Source organism: Sorex araneus, chromosome 9, assembly GCF_027595985.1.
Source record: "Sorex araneus isolate mSorAra2 chromosome 9, mSorAra2.pri, whole genome shotgun sequence".
NCBI lineage: Eukaryota > Metazoa > Chordata > Mammalia > Eulipotyphla > Soricidae > Sorex > Sorex araneus.
In genome coordinates, this window is record NC_073310.1 from 55,446 (window position 1) to 74,061 (window position 18,616).

Genomic DNA, 18,616 nt, shown 5'->3' on the forward strand with positions numbered 1-18,616 from the left:
TGAGAGCAGAAAACATGACTTTGGCTCCAACTATACCCCACAGTCTGTCTGTTAACTTGGTGAGGATCCAGAGCCTAGGCATGACAACCCTAAGTGTCAAAGCAGTTTGTTAAAAACAAGCACCAGGAGATTCCAGACCCTTGGCCTCCAGGACCCTGTGCTCAAGGGAGTAATACCTTCTTATCACAGTAAAACTATACACAATGGGCAAAAGTCAGATGTGATGCTGCTTATAGAACATAAACTGAAGAAACAATCCCTGATTCATTGACAAATGTACCTCCATATGAAAGGTAGTAACAGGACAGGTGATCAGCAAAGTGCAGTGTTCACAACATTAAACTTATTTTATTGAACAGAAAATTTTGTTTTCCAAACAATGAATTACAACTAGAGGGGGTAAAATACCACACCCCACCATGCATGAGCATTCCCACCATACCTGCTTCCCTGCAGAGGCACCAAACACACAATGTTAGGCCCTGCCCACACTTCACCTGCCAATGAGCTGGAAGAAGTCTGATCTGTCCCAGACAGGACTGGGGTTGGGGACAGTGGAGGGGATGCTCCTCTCACTAAGAAGTTTTTTCTGCCTAGAACCTGCAAAGAGGTTGGCTCTGCAATCTACCCTGCCAGGTGGAAAGACCCTAGCTCTGACTTCTGCTCCCATGAACCTTTCTCAAATGCTTCCCCCAGTACAGGAGACTGCCAAAATATTCAAACATTACATAGGCTAAGCAGCCCTCAATGCATCTCAGAGGAAATTCCAGAATTCCAGGAGCCTCTTTATAGTTCCGAATAAAGCACTCTAGTCTACGTCGATGAAGTTGTACGTTCACATCTGCTTCCTGTGGAGGCTGAACAGGTTCACAAATGGTGGCTCAACCCAAACTGCCTCCTGAAAGCTCAAGGAGCATTTGGGCTCCCCAGAAGGCATCACTGGAGGCCTGAATGTCTGGCCACTGCACCTGAGAAACCAACACAACATTACACACAGAGGCACCCACAATATCCACCCCATCCCTGTCCCATGCTCATATCTGCCCACTGATTCACACCAAAACACAAGATGACTCCTCTCAGTACCAAGAGCAAAGGACCCAAGAGCTCAAAGGGAAACCCATTAAGAGCCTCACCTGGTTGGAGGGTAGTGGCTGGTTTACCTCTGCAGCAGACATTGGACTGGAGAAGGCAGATGGGGCAGCTTCCAGCTCTGGAGAGCTAGAAGACACATAGCATCAAGGCAGACCAAAGGGCGCCAGGTCATACCATCCACCCCTAAGCAACAAGCCCAGAGAGATCTCCACACATGAGCTCTCCCAAACAGCTCCTTTCACTGTGCTCTCAGGTGTGCAGGGTGCTGTGTGACACCTGGAGTATAGATGTAGGCAAGTCAGAAAACATACCAAAGCTGACTTACAGAGAAGGCACTGGTTAAGCAGTAACCATAGGAGGAAGAAGTCACAAAGAAGTACCCAGGTTGGGATGTGCAGAGTACAAGAGGCCATGAGGACCAGATCAAGGAGTAGCAGGTGTAGTGACTGAGGACAACAGTCTGAGGACACTGTGTGTTAGAAGGTAAACACATGGTTGGTGGGGGAGGCGGCATCCAGTGCTGAGCACTTGGCTGCTGTGTATGAGGTCTGACTGATCCCAGCACTGCGCTGCCCATACCCAGTATCAGTAGGCTCAAGTGTGGCCTGTCTGGCCTGAGCAGCTGCCCATAAGGCTCACTCTGCTGGGCCCTAGTAATAAACTCTACGTGACCCCAGTACCAGTGTTCGGTGGCTCCTATAAAAATTATGCGGTGGGGCTGGAGCAATAGCAATAGCAGGTAGGGCATTTGCCTTGCACGCGGCCAACCCAAGTTCGATTCCCAGCATCTCATATGGTCCCCTGAGCACCGCCAGGGGTAATTCCTGAGTGCAGAGCCAGGAGTAACCCCTGTGGATCTCCGGGTGTGACCCAAAAAGCAAAAAAAAAAAAATTATATGGAACAGGGCCACAGAGCTAGCTCAGGGATTAACACACTTGCTTCACACATGACCAATCACAGTTTGATCCATGGCATGACAAATGGTTCCTGACCATTGCCAGGGGGTATCCTAGAGCACAGACCCAGGAGTAAGCCCTAGGCACAGGGCTTAGCCCAAAAATCAAAAGAAAAATTAGATGGGAGGCCAGAGATAGCTCAATGGGCTGACCATATGCTTTGCATGTGGGAGACCCAGATTTCATCCTCAGCAGTTCATATACCTCCCCCAGCACCACCAACTGCAGCCAAAAATGGGGATGAAGTATTGATTTTCTTACCATCCAGCAACTTTCATAGGTCAGCAGTGAGTTGAAGTGATTTGATCTCCCACATCCTCTGTGACTCTGCCTGGATGGATTACCTGGCCTTTAACTCCCCAAACGGGAAGACCCTGTACCTAGCCCTGAGGGTCTTCCACCATGGATTCCCTTGTCCATGCCTCTGTACCTCTGCAGACTCTGGGATTATCTCCACAGTCACAGGCTGCAGTACCAAGGCTCGTCACAGCCCTCCATGTCCCTTTAAAACCAATTCCAATTATGAAACACAAGTTTTGATGGGGCTAGAGCAATAGTATAGTGGATAGGGTGCCTGCCTTACAAGCAGTCAACTTCTGTTCCATTTCTGGCACCCCATATCGTCCCCCCAAGTCTTCCAGAAGTGATCCCTGATACCTGAGCACAGAGCCAGGAATACTGAGCATTGCATGGAGAGGCCCAAAAACCAAAATAAATAAAAATAAGACCAGCCTTTTGATATCGCTCAGAAATTACAATAGCCTTTGGAGAAAAGAAGGTGCCATAAGGAGGCTACTGGGGCCCACAGTAATACAGGAGAAGAGGCTGAGGACTATCCACAGAACAATTTCCATGTCAGTTCTGTTTCTGCTATTCTGTGGTACAAGGGAAAATATATACTCTTCTTTGGGTAGATGGCTGTTGCACCTCAAAATCCCTGAGGAAAAGTATCAGTCTGCACCTGAGTTAGTTGGCAATTCTACAAAGTGAGCACCATCATATACCTGGCACACAAAAAGCACTGCCAAGCCTCGTGGCTCCACAGAGCTTACCTCTGTGTAAGGATGAATTCAGGAGTCTGTGATTGAAGCTGTGTCAAAAGGAAGCCGCCCCCCTGTCCTTCTGTTTGGCTACCACTGGTGTCTGGACCTTCTTCTGGGTAGGTCATCTGAGGGTTGCTGCTGACCGGATCAACAAATCCTGCACAGGAAGAAATTCCTAAGCCTAACTCCAGGAGGAAGTACATACCAGAGCCCAGAAGCCGCCCAAACAAGGCTCCCAGAAGAATGGCAGCATCTCTTGACCATGATGGGACTGAGGAAGAAACAGGCACTTATCCCTTTAGGCAGTCAGAAACCAGGACAAAGTCACACCACCTCTACCTTAAATTCTTCATTCTCATTCCTGAACTTACAAAAGAACCCATTCCAAAGACAATCTGGCCCTTCTCAGGACTGGAGGTGAGGACAGAGCTAAGCATCTGGTGTCTCAGTTCCTCCTATGCTGGCTTCAGGGGAAACAAATTACCATTTTCCCCCTTAATCTTATACAATTTTACGTTGCCATTTCTCCCTACACAGATGTTTCAAAAAGTATCTCAGCTATCTTTAAAAATAAGCCACTATGGCCCTGACCAGTTTGGTATGACAAACAGGAGTCAAGAGGAGGAGGATCCATCCTGCCCAGTTTTCCAGAATGCACGACACACTTGAGTTGCCAGTCTCAGACCTGAGACAAGGAGTTTCAGGTAGCACTCACCATGGCCTCCCTCCTGTCTGACAGAGCAATACCAACTGGGTCAAGGAAACTTCAAGCTATTTTCTGGGTGACTAATTCTGCTTCTATTGTCTCCTCTCTCTTGACTTTTAGGAGACTCTGGGTTCTCCTAAAACTGAAAAGTTTGTTTCAGAAGTAAATTGATCAACATGAAACCACAGCTGGAATCAATGACTTAACTTAATAAAAATTTAACAATTCTTTTATAAAGTGGTTTCATCAAACTAGTTGGAAAAAAATCGATATCTGCCACACGAGGTCTGAGCAATAGTACAGCAGATAGGGTGCTACCCTTGCATGTGTCTGATCTGAGTTAAATCCCTAGCATCCCATATGCACCAGGAGAGATCCCTGAGCAACACATTAGGAGTAAATCCTAGGAACAGTCATATATGGCCCAGAAACCAAAAAAAAAGTGTGATAGTCCATGGTAAAAGGTTATCTAAAAGAAAGCACTGGTGTGAGACAAGGGCCAAGGATGCTGAGGGTTTAACAGGGAAGACAAGATCAATTCCCGGGCTGAGGCATCAACAGGAAAGGACCTAGCATGAAGAGAAGCTCCCTCTCCTGCCAACCATCGACAATCCATCCCAGTTAGCAAACATGGGAAAACTCTGAGTCTGACCAGAAACCTGCAATGGACAAGATCTGAAAGAGTGGGGGAGCAGACTAGAAACTGCTTCCAGAGGGCCTATGGGCCAGTCCTCCCTCTTTCTGGCCTCTTCCTTTCTTCTACATTGAAGACCATATCCACTAACCACATCATTTGAAATTTCTAATTAGGACACTAGAAATATAAGATATTGTATCTGCTCAAAGTAGTATAAGGCTAATCATCAGGGAGATGCAAATCAAAACAACAATGAGATATCATCTCACACCACAGAGACTGGCACACAACAAAAAGAACAAGAACAACCAGTGCTGGCGAGAATGTGGGGAGAAAGGAACTCTCTTTCATTGCTGGTGGGAATGCCAATAGCTCCAGACCTTTTGGAAAACAATATGGACATTCCTTCAAAAACTAGAAATTGAGCTTCCATATGACCCCACGATATTCTTCTGGGAACATATACCAAGGGTGCAAAAAAGCACAGTAGAAATGACAGCTGCACCTGTATGTTCATTGCGGCACTGTTCACAATAGCCAGAATCTGGAAACAACCCCAGTGTCTGAGGACAGACACTGGTTAAAGAAACTTTTGATACATCTACACAATGGAGTACTATACAGCTATTAGGAAAGATGAAGTCATGAAATTTGCTTATAAGTGGATGGTCATGGAGAGTATCATGCTAAGTGAAATGAGTCAGAAAGAGAGGGACAGACATAGAATGATTGCACTCATTTGTGGAATATAAAATAACATAATATGAGACTGACACCCCAGGAAAGCAGACACAAGGACCAGAAATATTGTTCCATAGTTAAAAGTCTGCCTCATGAGCTGGAGGAGAAGGCAGTTGGAATAGAGAAGGAATCACTAAGTCAATGATGGTTGGAGGGATCGTTCAGGAAGGAGATGTGGGCCTAAAGTAGATAAAAGACCGAATGTGACAGCTTCTCAGTATCTGTATTGCAAACCATAATGACCAAAAGTAGAGAAAGAGTATGGGGGAAACTGCCACAGCGGCAGGGGGTGGGTTGGGATGGAGGGAGGGAATACTGGGGACATTGGTGGTGGAAAATGTGCACTGGGGAGGGATGGATGTTCAATCACTGTATGACTGAAACTCAAACATGAAAGTTCTTTAACTGTATCTCACGGTGATTCAATTTTAAAAAAATAGTATGAGAGGGTTGCAGACATAGACCAGCAAGAAAGCATGTGTCTGCACATGTGAGGCACTGGACTCCACCTTCAACACCTCGTGTGAGCGCTTGCACAAGGACAGACACATACACATACGACATCCATGATTAATTCAGCAGTACTCAGCGGCTGCACAAAGTGGTGTGGGGCAGGGTGTGGCGCAAATTATGCACCCCAGAGACCAAATGCAGAGCCTCGCGTGTGCTCTAATAATCGAGCTCTCTCCAACCCTGATGTCTTTAAATTTATGCCAGAAAGCTTCCAATTTATTTTCTTTTTTTTCTTTTCACTTTTTGGGTCACACCCGGCAATGCACAGGGATTACTCCTGGCTCATGCACTCAGGAATTACCCCGGTGGTGCTCGAGGGACCTTATGGGATGCTGGGAATCAAACCTGGGTCGGCCACGTGCAAGGCAAACGCCCTACCTGCTGTGCTATCGCTCCAGCCCTCAAGCTTCCAATTTAAAGACCCAGAGAACAAGCTTTCTTTTAAAATATGGGCACTTTTTGTGGCACCAGAGAGATAGTACAGTGGGTACAGTTCTTGCCTTGCCCTTGGCTGTCCTGAGTTTAATCTCTAGTATCTCATCTGTTCTTTTGAGCACTGCTAGGGTTGATCCTTGAGCTCAGGGCCAGGAATAAGCTCTGAGCATTGCCAGGTGTGGCTCAAAACCCAAAATAAATAAAATTTGGTAATTTTTTAGTAGTTTCTTGAATAATTTCCTCCATATGTAAGTTCTCTCCTTACAGCACATGTTAGAAATTTTGGCCCTGTCTCACAAAATGTTTACTTTTTTTCTTATATTTCCTTTTTTCATTACATGTGTTTTTGGTGTATTTCTTAATTTGTATCTTCAAATATCTTACTTTGACAGGTATATTTTGAAAGTTGTATATATTTTTAAATGTTTTATGTATTTTATTTTCATAAAAGTAGTTCATAATAGTTCATTACAGATAAGAAAATTGTATGTTTTAAGAGAATTCCAAGTCCTTTTTTCTGGTCTCTGAACTTCCCTCTGCATTTGATCCCTGGGGTGCAAAATTTGTGCCACACCCTTGCCCCACACCACTTTGTGCAGCCGCTGAGTACTGCTGGATTAATCATGGACGTAAGGGAGCCCAAAAATCTTTTTAATTTTTAACTGAGTTGATGGTATGGCATAAAGAGCTGCAGTGGGACTGAAGTGATAGTATGGCGGGTAAAACACTTGCCTTGCATGCAGCCAACCCGGGTTCACTTTCCAGCATCCCATATGGTTCCCCATACACCACCAGGAGTGATTTCTGAGTGCAATGCAGAGCCAGGAGTAACCCCTGAGCACTGCCAGGAGTGGCAAAAAAATTTAAAAATAAGAGCTAGACTGTATGCTTTGTACTTGGAAACCCTGGGTTTGATCCCAAGCACAACATGTCCCCCAGAATTTCTAAACACCAGCCTCTGAAATTTCAGAACACAAAACTGAACAGTATTTGTTTGCTGGTCATCTGCAAATAGGTGAGTAATCAACAAACATATAATGCTTTCAAAATTCTAAGGTAATAGATACTATTTGAACTTCAGAATTCTATCTTTGCCAGACTGTGACTCATACGTAAGACTAAAGACATTTCATAGCATGGAAGATTCTAGGATTTTGTTTTTTATCCTTTCATGCAAGCTAATTCAAGACAACTCTAGCAAGGGAGTCAAAAAATAAAGAATAAACAAGATCTATAACTGAGGGGGCTGCAGAGCAAAACCAGGGGAACAACAGAGGCCACAGGGGATGACAGCTGCACCCTAGAGCTGGAAACATGCACTCGGATGAGAACAGGAAAAAGCAAGACTCCCAGCAGAACTCAGGGTATACCAGAAGAAGTAAGGCTGAGGTCAGAGAGAAAGGTGGTAAGGCATTACATGTAGCTGACTCCAGTTCAATCCTTGGCACAACAATATTCACCTGAGTACCACCGGGTGTGGTTCAAATACCTCATAAAAGGAAATCAAAGCTAAAAGCAGCATTTTTTTTTATAAAAGACAAGTATTGGTGGGGGGCAGTTTAATGTCCTCCTTGTCAGCACAAGTGTCCACATATGGAGACTCTATGAGGGTTAAAGTGTAGGACTGGCAGCTGCTTAAATTCTATTTAATTCTTTTCCTCACTGACTTATTTTCAACTTTATTTTGAAATAAATGACAAGAGTGAGAGGCCAGAGATAGTACAGAAGTTAAGGCGCATGCTTTGCATGCAGCTGATCCAGCTTAAATCCCCTGTGGCACATCCCAGGGCCAGGGGCTCTAGTAATCCCTGGCACCAGAAGGCCTGAGCAACACCAAATCCTTGGTCCTATCATTAAACCACCAAGACAGTCTCCTGAGAATTGCCAGGTGGCATCCCTGGGTTTCCTGAGCCCAGCTTGGGACCCCCGCCACACACACACACACACACACACACACACACACATAATTGAAGAATTACTGAAAGACCCTTTGTTCCAGATACACTGGCTCTAGATCCAATCAAACATAAAGGTTCCAGTAATGTCATAGTTCCCTCACACTTAAGCCAAGTAGCTGAAGCATCTGGGGCAGAAACTTGTGCTTCCATGGAGCAGACCCACCTGAAGGATGGGGTTCACCCAAGGCAGCAATAGACACGGTCACAGCAGTATCTGTAGGGTGCAGCATGAAGTCCATGCCAGGACTATGGGCCAGAGACCCCGTCTGGAAGGCAACTTCCTTGGAGGATGCCAGTGCAAGAGACATCAGCCATGATTCAGGAGCAGCCAGGGAGGGGTCCAGCATGTCACTGCCACCAGCAAGAGAGCAGAAGCCAGAGCCAGGGCAAACAGGAGGAAGGGAGGCAGGGTCATGTCCAGGCCCCTCCCGATACATCTCACCACTGTGCAGAGACCTGGAATACACAGTAAACACCATCACTGGGTGGGCACAGGATCCCTGAGGCAGGGCCAGAGGACCCAGCATAAGAATGCAGCCCAGCCTGGGTTCCTGATAAAATCCAGAACAACAGTTGTGGGCTCAGCACTGCCCCCTCCTGCTGCCTTCTCCTCTCCCTGCTGCAAGGCCCCAGAGACAGTAAATTTATGCTTTTACCGGAGACCTAAAAAAATCAGCAGTTTATTTAGAATGACTTTGAACAAAGCATTGTTCAATAACACCGAAAGCTGAGATCTTTAGAAAAAGGTTCGTAGTTAAGTACATTAATGATTGATCCTAAAGGAGCAATGCAAAGTAGCTGATAATCTTTGAATAATTAACATTTAAAAAAATACTCACTGAGTCTAGAATGGTGCACCTGAGGTTTGGCGGACACTATCGACCCTAGCCTTGTGATTTCTAGAAAACCTACATAGATGGCCCTACCACTATTCCCATTTCACAGACGACAACAGCAAGGCCCTGGGAACTACGCCAGTATAGGGCAGTACCAGAGACACTGAAATGGCAAAGGGTAAATGCATGGCTAAATGATTACACAAGACACAGACTTGACCCTGCTCTCTGCTCTCGGGCCTAATACTTTCAATGGCCAGTACTTCACGCAGTCATAGATCTGGTGCTCACTTGATTCTTAAGGGAGCAGAGAGTGGGGAAAGTGCTTGGACAGTACCTGGCACAAAGCAGGAACTCAGAGAATGTGCATGGTGATAGCTCACTGAAATACACACCACAAAAGATTCAAGGAAAAACAAAACAGCCACATAAATAGCTGAGTCTGTCCTTGGGAAGCAGGCAAAATTGTTTTCCTCTCTGTATCCCCAGTCCTACAAAACAAGCATGAAATCAGGTTCCCAAGAACAAGCTTGGGATGCCATGAAGTGAGTTCCTTGCTAGTGACTCCACATCCTAGACCTGTGGCAGAGTCTGCTCCCTGTTGTCACCATGTGAGATAAGGGAAGCTGACCAAGGAGAGAACCTCAACCTCCCACTCCACTGTGGGCTTGGAAGTACCTGGGCAGTGGCTTTGACAAAGTCTCTTCTTCAGGGAAGTCTGAGGCCAAAGCAAATGGGTCCCACAATCCATGGTTGGTCTGTGGAGGCTGCATAAGTCCACTTTCCTCATGTGATGCTGAAAGCAGGGAAGAGAGAGGAAAGGCTGCCTGATGCTCTAGGTTCCACCTCCGTCCCATAGGTAATAAGGCTTCAGTGGACTGAAGAATGGTCTGGCTCCCAACTCATCACAATGTTCCTTTGTCCCCGAGTCTGACTTTGGTCTGAGTGGAAATCCATAAATACCATCCTAGGACACCCTAAATCCCAGTGCTCAGCTCACTGAGCACAGGCCACATCGTGCCAGTTAGTGCACAACAACAATAACAAGCCCCGCCTGGGTCCATTCTCAGTATCACCCTCAGTTTCAGTGATCTCCCTTCCCATGTGGTCAAATGCCAAACAGGCAGACTGTGGTGGGAGTGAGCTTTCCATACTACACATGACCAGACACAGGCCTGACAGGAGGACCCACAGCGCTAATGTCACAAACTAGACCCCAACACAGGAAACAAGCGCACGGGTCACTCACCTTTCCACCGTGGCCTGTTCACACTCTTGGAGTCAACAAAGGGTTGACTCGAGGGCTGTAGAAGGTCCCTCACTGTTGCACTGGAATCTTCTACTGTGGCGTGTGGGGCTGTCTCCATGTGCTGCACAAGGGCCCTTTGGCGCCGCCGATAATTGGCAAACCAGTTGTACACCTGCTCTGCTGTCAAGTTCGTCTCCAAGGCCAGCTTCTCCTGCCCCCAAACAATACAACCTCACCTGGTCTCCCTCTCCTGACCCACAGGTGAAATGAATGGTGGGAACAAGGTATGAGGCACAGGGTAGTGGGAGCAGGGAACAAGGATCACATGAGCACAGATACTCTGCCTCAGACGCTGGAGAGAGGCAGGGCCCGGGGTGGCAGACAACTGAACTGGTTGATGACCCTGAGCTAATGACATGTGAGTTCCTGGGGACACTGCACACACCTCCTTTCCTGCCTCAGAAGCAGGCCCCAGTCTCTGGATCAAGAAGAGAGCTCGGGGAGAGCCCTGGCACAGGCGCAGAGAAAGTCCCTCTCCTCACCTGAGTGCAGTGGCCAGTGGGTACTCATGAGCATCTGCTGCCACACCTAACAGGGGACATTACAGCCCTGGTAAGAAATAAAACTTCTCCCATGCACACTGGAAAATCGCTGACATCCTTTCCTTGGGTGATTTAAAAGATTAGAAACCACCTAACAGGGGAATCTCTCAAGACTAAGGGGCAGCTGGGAGGCCTCTAAGGATAGGGTCCCTGAGGGGAGGCTGCTCTTACTCGCTCAGCCTTGCTGGGGTTGGTGCTCACACCCGAGGCAAAGTCCTGCAACTTCTGGCGAACCTCCCTGGGGAAGTTTCTGCTCTTCAGACCGTCAGGGCAGAGGGAAGGTGGTGGGGGATTCCTGGTGAAAACAATGAGGACATGGGTGTAGATGCCTGTTCTCCTGGATGCACCCCAAATTTCTCCCAGTGCCCACTCTTCCACCTTGAAGTCCTGAAGGGAGGGTACGCTGCAGCACAGGACTGAGCCCTGCTCAGCCACACAAGACTCCATGCTTCCCTCCCTGGGAGTCTCCGGAGGCATGTGGGATCCCTCACTGAGCTGTAGGCTTGAGCAAAGGACTGTCACTGTTGTGGCTGGACAGTGGAATACAGAAGGAGGTCATGTATATGTTGGCTATTATCCTGGCTTTTTAATCTCCCTCTCGTGCAACTGTGGCAGGTCAATAAAACTGCATGCCTTGGTTTCCTCACCCATGAGCGGTGATATCCGTGAAAGCCACTAACAGTCTGAAGCCTACGAAATGCTGCTTGTTCTCACTAAGACCTCTTTGGCCTGTCTTGTGCTGGCATTCATATAGGCACCACTTGGGGCTCACATGAGTGTCCAAAGAACTCACAGCCACATCTCAGAGATCCCACAGTCTGGGGGGAGCAGTGCTGAGGTTCTGGCACTGCCCCTGCAAAACTGAGGATGGGGAACACGGCACTGAACAGTGCATGTGGTGTCTGCCATGGGAGAGGAAATGGATGGAGAGTTCTGCTACAGTGGGGACTTCCACAGGGTCCCAGGAATAACTCCCTATTGTGACCCTGCATACCAAGGCGCAATCTACCCTCCAGCCAGCAGAGCAGGTGAAGAGCCCAGCCGAGCACTCGGGCTGATGCCTACTTCTTTTGCTGTCATTCCTGACATGATCCCCCATGCTTGCAGCTCATCCTCCATGGGTTAGAGAATGCCAGAACATAAGACAAGTCAGCGTGGAGGAATACCTCTTCCGGCAGCGGAACCTCTGCACTGGAGTCAGCGTGGCCACGCCCAGTCTCTTCATGACCAGGCGGTAATGAATGTCGTTCCAGAGCTGAACTAGCTCCTCACTGCCTCCTGGGGTCCGGCAACCCTGGCAAGAAAAGTCACTGACATCTCGCCGCCCTCACCTGGAATACCCCCTCCAAGTTGGCCAGGGAAGAAAAACTCCTTCTGCCAATAGTGAGGGCAGGAGGCAGATGGCAGCACTAAAGTCACCACCAGGCTCCAAGACATGTCCCTGGTCTCCTTCAGCCACCCACTCAGGACAGCACTTCAGCCCTACCAGAGCATAACTTCTGACTAGCCCTTAGAAGGGGGCTTATGGCCAGGAGAAGGCAGCTGACTGGCCTGTTGGCCACACCTCTGCACAAGAATGACTGAGTCCGTAATTCTTCTCCTGGAGTTCTTCATCACAAATGTCACTCACATGTATCCTCTGGGATGCCTTTATGGCAATCACCACAGCTCTGAGTTAACTTATTGGCTCACTTCATTTATTTTGACTGATTTGACAGCTAAGTCCCTTTTATGTTCCTGTCCAGCTGTATATGAAGATTCATGCTGCTGCCACAGATCTTGTAATCACTGAGACAGGGGAGCCCATCCCTCATCAGGCTGGCAGTTCAGTGAGGGGAAGCAGACATAAAATATACTAGCAGGGTCAGAGCAATAGTGGAGCATGGCCTACCAGAGGTTGGTCAGGAGTAAGCCCTGATCACTGCTGGGTATGTGAAAAACAAAAAGACAAACATAAATACCCCACCAAATATGAACATTTTTAGTTATGAATTGAGGGCGGCTCCCAAGAGGAGCACAGGGGTTTCTGCTGGAAAACCCCTGCCTAGAGAGAGTGACCTTTAAAGCAGAATTCAGAAAGGCAGCAGCTACACAAAGAGGGGGCCCCCAGCCACAATACAGGAAATGGATCATGCATAGCCTTGAGATAGAGGTAGCTTGGAAGTTCTTGGTACATCAAGGAGCCAACAGAATGGAGAAAACCCGGGGAGCATTCAAGGTCAGATTGAGGACATGCTCAGAAAACATCAGGCACACACCACAGTACATCTGCACTTAAAAATAAATCTCTCTGGAGAGTCCATGAGGATTAAATGGAATGGGCAGGAGAGGACAGAGGGAGAGGAACCGGGTGAACAAACAGCTAGGGGAGAAAGTGGAAACAGAAGACCCTGGAAGAGTTGGTTGGGTGTTGTGTAGGGAAACTCAGCATGATGTATGCATGGACAAAACAAAGAGACAACGCAAAAAAGACCCAAAGTTCATTAATGGAAACCCTTTAGACAGATAAGAATCCATAAATCATATTTTAGGGGAAAACACATACACTAAATTAAACACAACACTGTGTCCTGTCTGGGGCATGTAGCATCCTGCAATCAGACATACTGGTACTCAGGCAACAAAATATAACTCACCATGAACAGCTTCATATCAGTACATGCAAAAGGTTTTAATGCCACCAAGCTGTGATTGCATGTGCCATAAGAAAAAGTGGCAGAGATGCTGACTTTCAAAATTCTCAATTGCAGACCTGAAGATGAGGAAGCCTACATGTGTCTGTTTGACTATTTCTTCTACTGTACACCAGCTCTCCATACCACAATCCCCATTCAGTACAGATTTGATAAATGGTTAGTTTTGTCCCAGCTACTGTTCTCTTTGCTTTCCATTTAACTGTTGGGGGACACACCCAGTGGTGTGAGAGGAGAATGTAGTGCCAGACACGAAACCCAGGGCCTTACACTTACACTCTCCCACTTCAATCACCTCTGAATCCTACCCCAGATGGGGTTACTACAGACATTTGGCTTAGAGAAATGAGTGTGATCCACCCTGGCTAGTGGATAACATAGCTGCTCAAGTTCTTGCTGACTTCCAGGCACTGTCACTGTGTTTCGGAGCCGACTCCCCTCTTTCTGGCCCTCCAACAGCCCAGTCCTACCTCCAGCAGTTGGCAGGCAGCCTGGTGCTGCTCCTGCTGGGCCAGCATGCGGGCACATACCAGGGCCACATCCACATTGTCCAGAAGGTGCAGGCGGATCTGGCTGTCCAGCACAGCTGTGACCAAGGGCTGTACCTGGGCAGGGTCATCCTGAAGGTCACGACACAGTCTGCCCGTGAGGGTCACCAACTCTGCCAGGGACGGGCCACTGCCCTCAGTCCCCCTCAGCAATGTCAGGAAGCTCTGCATCCTACTGCAAAGAAGACAAACAAAGCTGAGGCTAACTGTACAAGTGACTCTAAGACCAGCTCTGTGTCTTACAGCAATGGTGAGAGCTTGCCCAAGGGAGGACAGCAGATGGCAACAGACTTCCCTCTGGTCTGCCCACACATACATGAGTACCTGATGTGTGGGAGACTGAGTGGGCCTGGCCCTGTGACAGCTCATCCCTGAACCTTCTGGTTGTTCCACAGATCCTTGCTAGGTCTTTTTCCCTCCATCATGCTTATTCCAATGAGAACTATTTCACACCTTCTTGAGGCTTAGTGGGCCAGGGGCCATAAATGTGAAGGTCATTTGATTTCCCCAGCACCTAACAGGTGGATGCCAACACTCTGAAATCGTTAGAAGGTGCCCTGAGTCAGGGTTGGGCAGATATATATTTGTTTTATCTGCAAAGATCAGCGTCTGGGTATGCAACAGCATCAGTTCCATCTGGCTTCAACTATTTTGATTTTATGAGGGGAAAATTAAACAATTAAAAGCCACAAAGTTTCCAAGGTTGCCCTAGTCCAACAAATTGTTTTAAAAAAACAAAACTACAACTACAAAATAAACAGACTTGTCCTGCCCCCTCCCCTCTCCCCTTCCCGATCTGGCTCCTTCACCTCTTATTTCTTTGTTTTGGTCTTGGGGTCACACCCATGATGCTCAACGGTTACTTCTTGCAAGGCTCAGAAGTCCATATGAGATGCCGGGATTTCAAACTCGGGTTTACCGTGTGCAAATCAAGTGCCTTACCTGCTGTACTGATGCTCTGGCCCCTGGATCTGTCACCTTCTCAAGTGTACTGGGTGGATACACTGACTGTGCCCCGAGGGACAGGTTGTTCCTGAGCAGAGTGGCCAGCAGGTCAGCGTGCAAGCATGTAGCACTGATCTATTACACCCAACCCACCCCCACGCCCCCAGAATCCAGTCCACAATCCCACTCCCTTGGTTCCCCTTACACACACTTATAGGTAGGCTTTATTAATTTGTATTTTTATTTTGATTTGGGGCCACACACGGTGGTGCTCAGGACTTACACCAGGTTCTGCACTCAGGATTGTTCCTGGCCATGCTGGAGGGACCATGCCGGAGATGGAACCCGCGCTGGGTGCATGCAACGAAACGCCCTCCCTGCTGTGCTATCTCTCGGGCCCCCAAGTAGGTAGGCCTGAAAGGCCTTGTGCCTTCTCCCTTTTCACAGGTACCCAGTGAGGCGCACACCCTTTGAAGAGCAGACGAGGTGGCTGCTTTGCCGTGGACTGTAGCTAGTGCCACATACTTGCTTCCTAGCCCACCCATGCTCCATCCAAGGAGTAGTCTGCCTGTCTGCCCCGGGACAACTAGCGGCAGCTTTCGCCGAGGCTGTGGCGTCGCCCCTCGCGGGGAGGAGGGTGGGCAGGGCCGCCTCGCTCCGGCGCTGGCTCCCAGCTCCCAGCTCTCCGCCCGCCCCGCCCCGCCCCGCCCCGCCCAGCCGCGGGCTAGCGCTCGGCCTCCCGGGTTCCCTGTGGCAGCTCCGCATTCCAGCTCACTGGCCCGCATTCATGTCGCGGGAAGCAGAAAGCCCGAGTCCCGCGTCCTCCGAGGGCTTTGGCAAAGCCGGGCTCGCCCAGGCCCCAGGTTTCTCCCAGCACCTCCACCTCCGTTCGGCTCGGCCTAGCAGGGCCAGGCACCGGGCCCCCCGGAGTCAGAAAAAAAGTGGCGTCCAGGGGTCCGCCAGGCCCTGGGCCTCCCGTCCAGGTCCCTCGTGGCCTCCGAACCTTTGCAGGTGCGCTGCTCCCTGGCCGTGGACAGGACACCGAGCCGTGGCTCCAGGCGTGGCTGCCGGTGCGTCACTGTCGCCGCCACCGCCGCCGCCACCACCGCCTCCGCTCGGGCTTCCGCCGGTGCGCACGTGCTGCCCCGCACCCCAGCAGGCGCTACAAAGTATCAAGGCTCCGGCCAATCCCCAATCGCTCCGCCCGATGACCCAGGCCGGCCGGTGCCCCCAGCCCCTCCCTGCACCTCTGTGTCCCGCTTCGGATAGTTTATGGGGCTTCGTGGAGCCAAAGTGTGGCGAGGGACTCCACACGGTTCTGAATTGTGTGGAGCCCTGGGCCAGCTCAGCGTGTCCGCAGATGCCAGAGTGGCAGGCCAGGGTCCGAGCATTGGAGGCTGTCCCGCCAAATACGCCAGGGAGAGTCGCATGGTGAGGCCCAGGCAGTGGCAAAGGAGGAAGCTGTGACCTGGACTCACCCGCGCTCCTGCGCAGGTTCTAGGGGTCGACAGCCCTGACATGCAGTCACAGGCCAGCGCCCAATCTCCGAGGCCCAGGGAAGGCAGCAAACATACTGCATCCCTGCGCGGCGCCAGAAGGGGGCTCCACGAAGCAGGGCCTAGGAGTATCCCCGGGGACCATGGAGTAATGCTACCACTACCCGGACCATCTCGGTGTCTTGCTATCTCGGAGTGTTGCCCCAGCTAGAGACGCCCAGTTCACAATGACCTGGGGCCAACAAAACCCTAGGTCTCCGCTTGCCTAGTTCATTGGGAGTTGGGGGGAAGGGATTGTGGCAGGAAACTTTAAGGGTTCTAGAAATTAGTTCAAAAGGACTTGAAGCTGGGTTTTCTGTTGGTTTCAGTTTTGGTGGCACACCTGGCACAGCTCAGGGGCCACTCACACGTGGTGCTTGGGGATCACTCCTTGAGGGGACATATGTATGGGGGTGAACCCATGGCCTCCTGCGTGTAAAGCTTGCGGTAGAGCTCGATTTTATGAGATGAGCCTGTCTTATTAGACAGAAAATGTCTAGGAAGACAAATCTCATGCAAATACTTGGAAAATAAAAGAAACAGTTTGCATTTCTTCAAGTGAAAACCCAAATGTACACAACCACCTGAGTGAAGACTTGAAAAATCACACAGATGTGCCCCAGCGGTGCTTGTAATTATGCTGACAAATGTTTTCTGACCCACTGTTGATAATACATTCTGCAACTAGAATGGCAGGATTCCCACATGAAAAGAGCAGACCACAGGCCACATTGTTAAATTCCGGCTGCCTACGGTGGTAGAATCATTGTGTTATTATTCTTCCTATGCATTTGGCTTTTGCTTTCCGCTTACCCATGTTTAACAGTCTTCATGGTTTTCCTTTTGCAGTGAAGATGGGATCAAACCTAGGGCTCTCCACCTACTAGGAATGCCTCCTACCACTGAGCTACATCCTAGGCCCAGGTTTCTACTTCTTTCTTAAGTGTCATAGTGACAGTACTTAGGAGCCATGGTGCTGGGAAATGTGGTGAGGATGGAAACCAGGGAGGGGTTCACTCACACAAGCCATGTGCTCTACCACTGACCTACATCCCTGGCTTCTAGTTTCCTTTTCTTGGGGTAGGGGTAAGTGTTTGGCCACATCCTGCAGTGTTCAGGGTGGCTCTCTTGAAGTGGTGGAGAACCATGGGGATCAAACCTGGGGCTCCAGCACGCAGCCTGTTGAGCCATCTCCCTGGTACCTGGTCTCCTATTTTTAAGGTTCTTTCCAAGTACTGGAAGAAAAAAAATAAGGCTGACGGAAACTGCTGATGTATACTGAAGCTGAAGGAACCTACACAGGTGTAGAAAGACAGAAAATAAGAGACTTGCTGTTGCAAACCCTCACACCCTCCCGTTTACCAAGACTTTTCTTTATGGCATAGTAAATGTCAAAAATATTTCATTTATTTTAGGTCCTTATTAGTTTTTATTTTTTGCCCTTGAAGACAGGTGGGTGTGGCCCAAGAAACCCCCCAAAATTTTTTTTAGTTTTATTTCACACAGCAATTTTTAAATATTAAATGTTTTGAATTTATTTACATATGTTAAAGTCATATAGCACTCAGTCATCACGAATTGACTTCTATTGATTTACTTTCTGATAATTCCACTTGTCATTCATTTAAGTTTTGTTGGAGCAAGCAATATGAAGTAAATTTGTTATGTACCTGCTAAGGCTGGGTGTGGAAGGGAAAATGGGGACTTTGGTGGATGGAAGGTCACACTACCAGACTTTAAATCACATCACTGTCACTGTCATCCCGTTGCTCATCGATTTGTTCGAGCGGGCACCAGTAACGTCTTTCATGGAGAGACTTATTGTTACTGTTTTTGGCATATCTAATATGCACGGGTAGCTTGACAGGCTTTGCCGTGGGGGCTCCAAACTCTCAGTAGCTTGCCGGGCTTTCCGAGAGGGGCGGAGGAATCAAACACGGGTTGGCCGCGTGAAAGGCGAAAGCCCAACTGCTGTGCTATCGCTCCAGCCCTTAAGTCACATAAAGGAGAATATTTTTTATGTATAAATTGATTATCTTATTTTTTTATTGAATCACCATGTGGAAAATTGCAATGCTTTCAAGCTTAAGTCTCAGTTATACAATGCTGAAACAACCATCCCT

The 18,616-nt window shown here is 48.7% G+C and overlaps 1 protein-coding gene across 1 annotated transcript in view; it reads right to left on the bottom strand.

Moving 5' to 3' along the window:
• Positions 1 to 346: 346 nt before the first annotated feature.
• ANHX (anomalous homeobox) overlaps positions 347 to 18,616 on the bottom strand; it is a 34,458-nt gene continuing 16,188 nt past the window's right edge. Inside the window, exons 3-11 of the mRNA XM_055146659.1 lie at positions 13,936 to 14,185; positions 11,939 to 12,066; positions 10,944 to 11,067; positions 10,171 to 10,381; positions 9,600 to 9,717; positions 8,249 to 8,541; positions 3,105 to 3,252; positions 1,137 to 1,221; positions 347 to 968 (exon numbers count right to left, since the gene is read on the bottom strand). Coding sequence (XP_055002634.1) covers positions 882 to 968; positions 1,137 to 1,221; positions 3,105 to 3,252; positions 8,249 to 8,541; positions 9,600 to 9,717; positions 10,171 to 10,381; positions 10,944 to 11,067; positions 11,939 to 12,066; positions 13,936 to 14,185 — 1,444 coding nt within the window. The 3' untranslated portion in view covers positions 347 to 881. The remainder of the gene's footprint in view (positions 969 to 1,136; positions 1,222 to 3,104; positions 3,253 to 8,248; positions 8,542 to 9,599; positions 9,718 to 10,170; positions 10,382 to 10,943; positions 11,068 to 11,938; positions 12,067 to 13,935; positions 14,186 to 18,616) is intronic.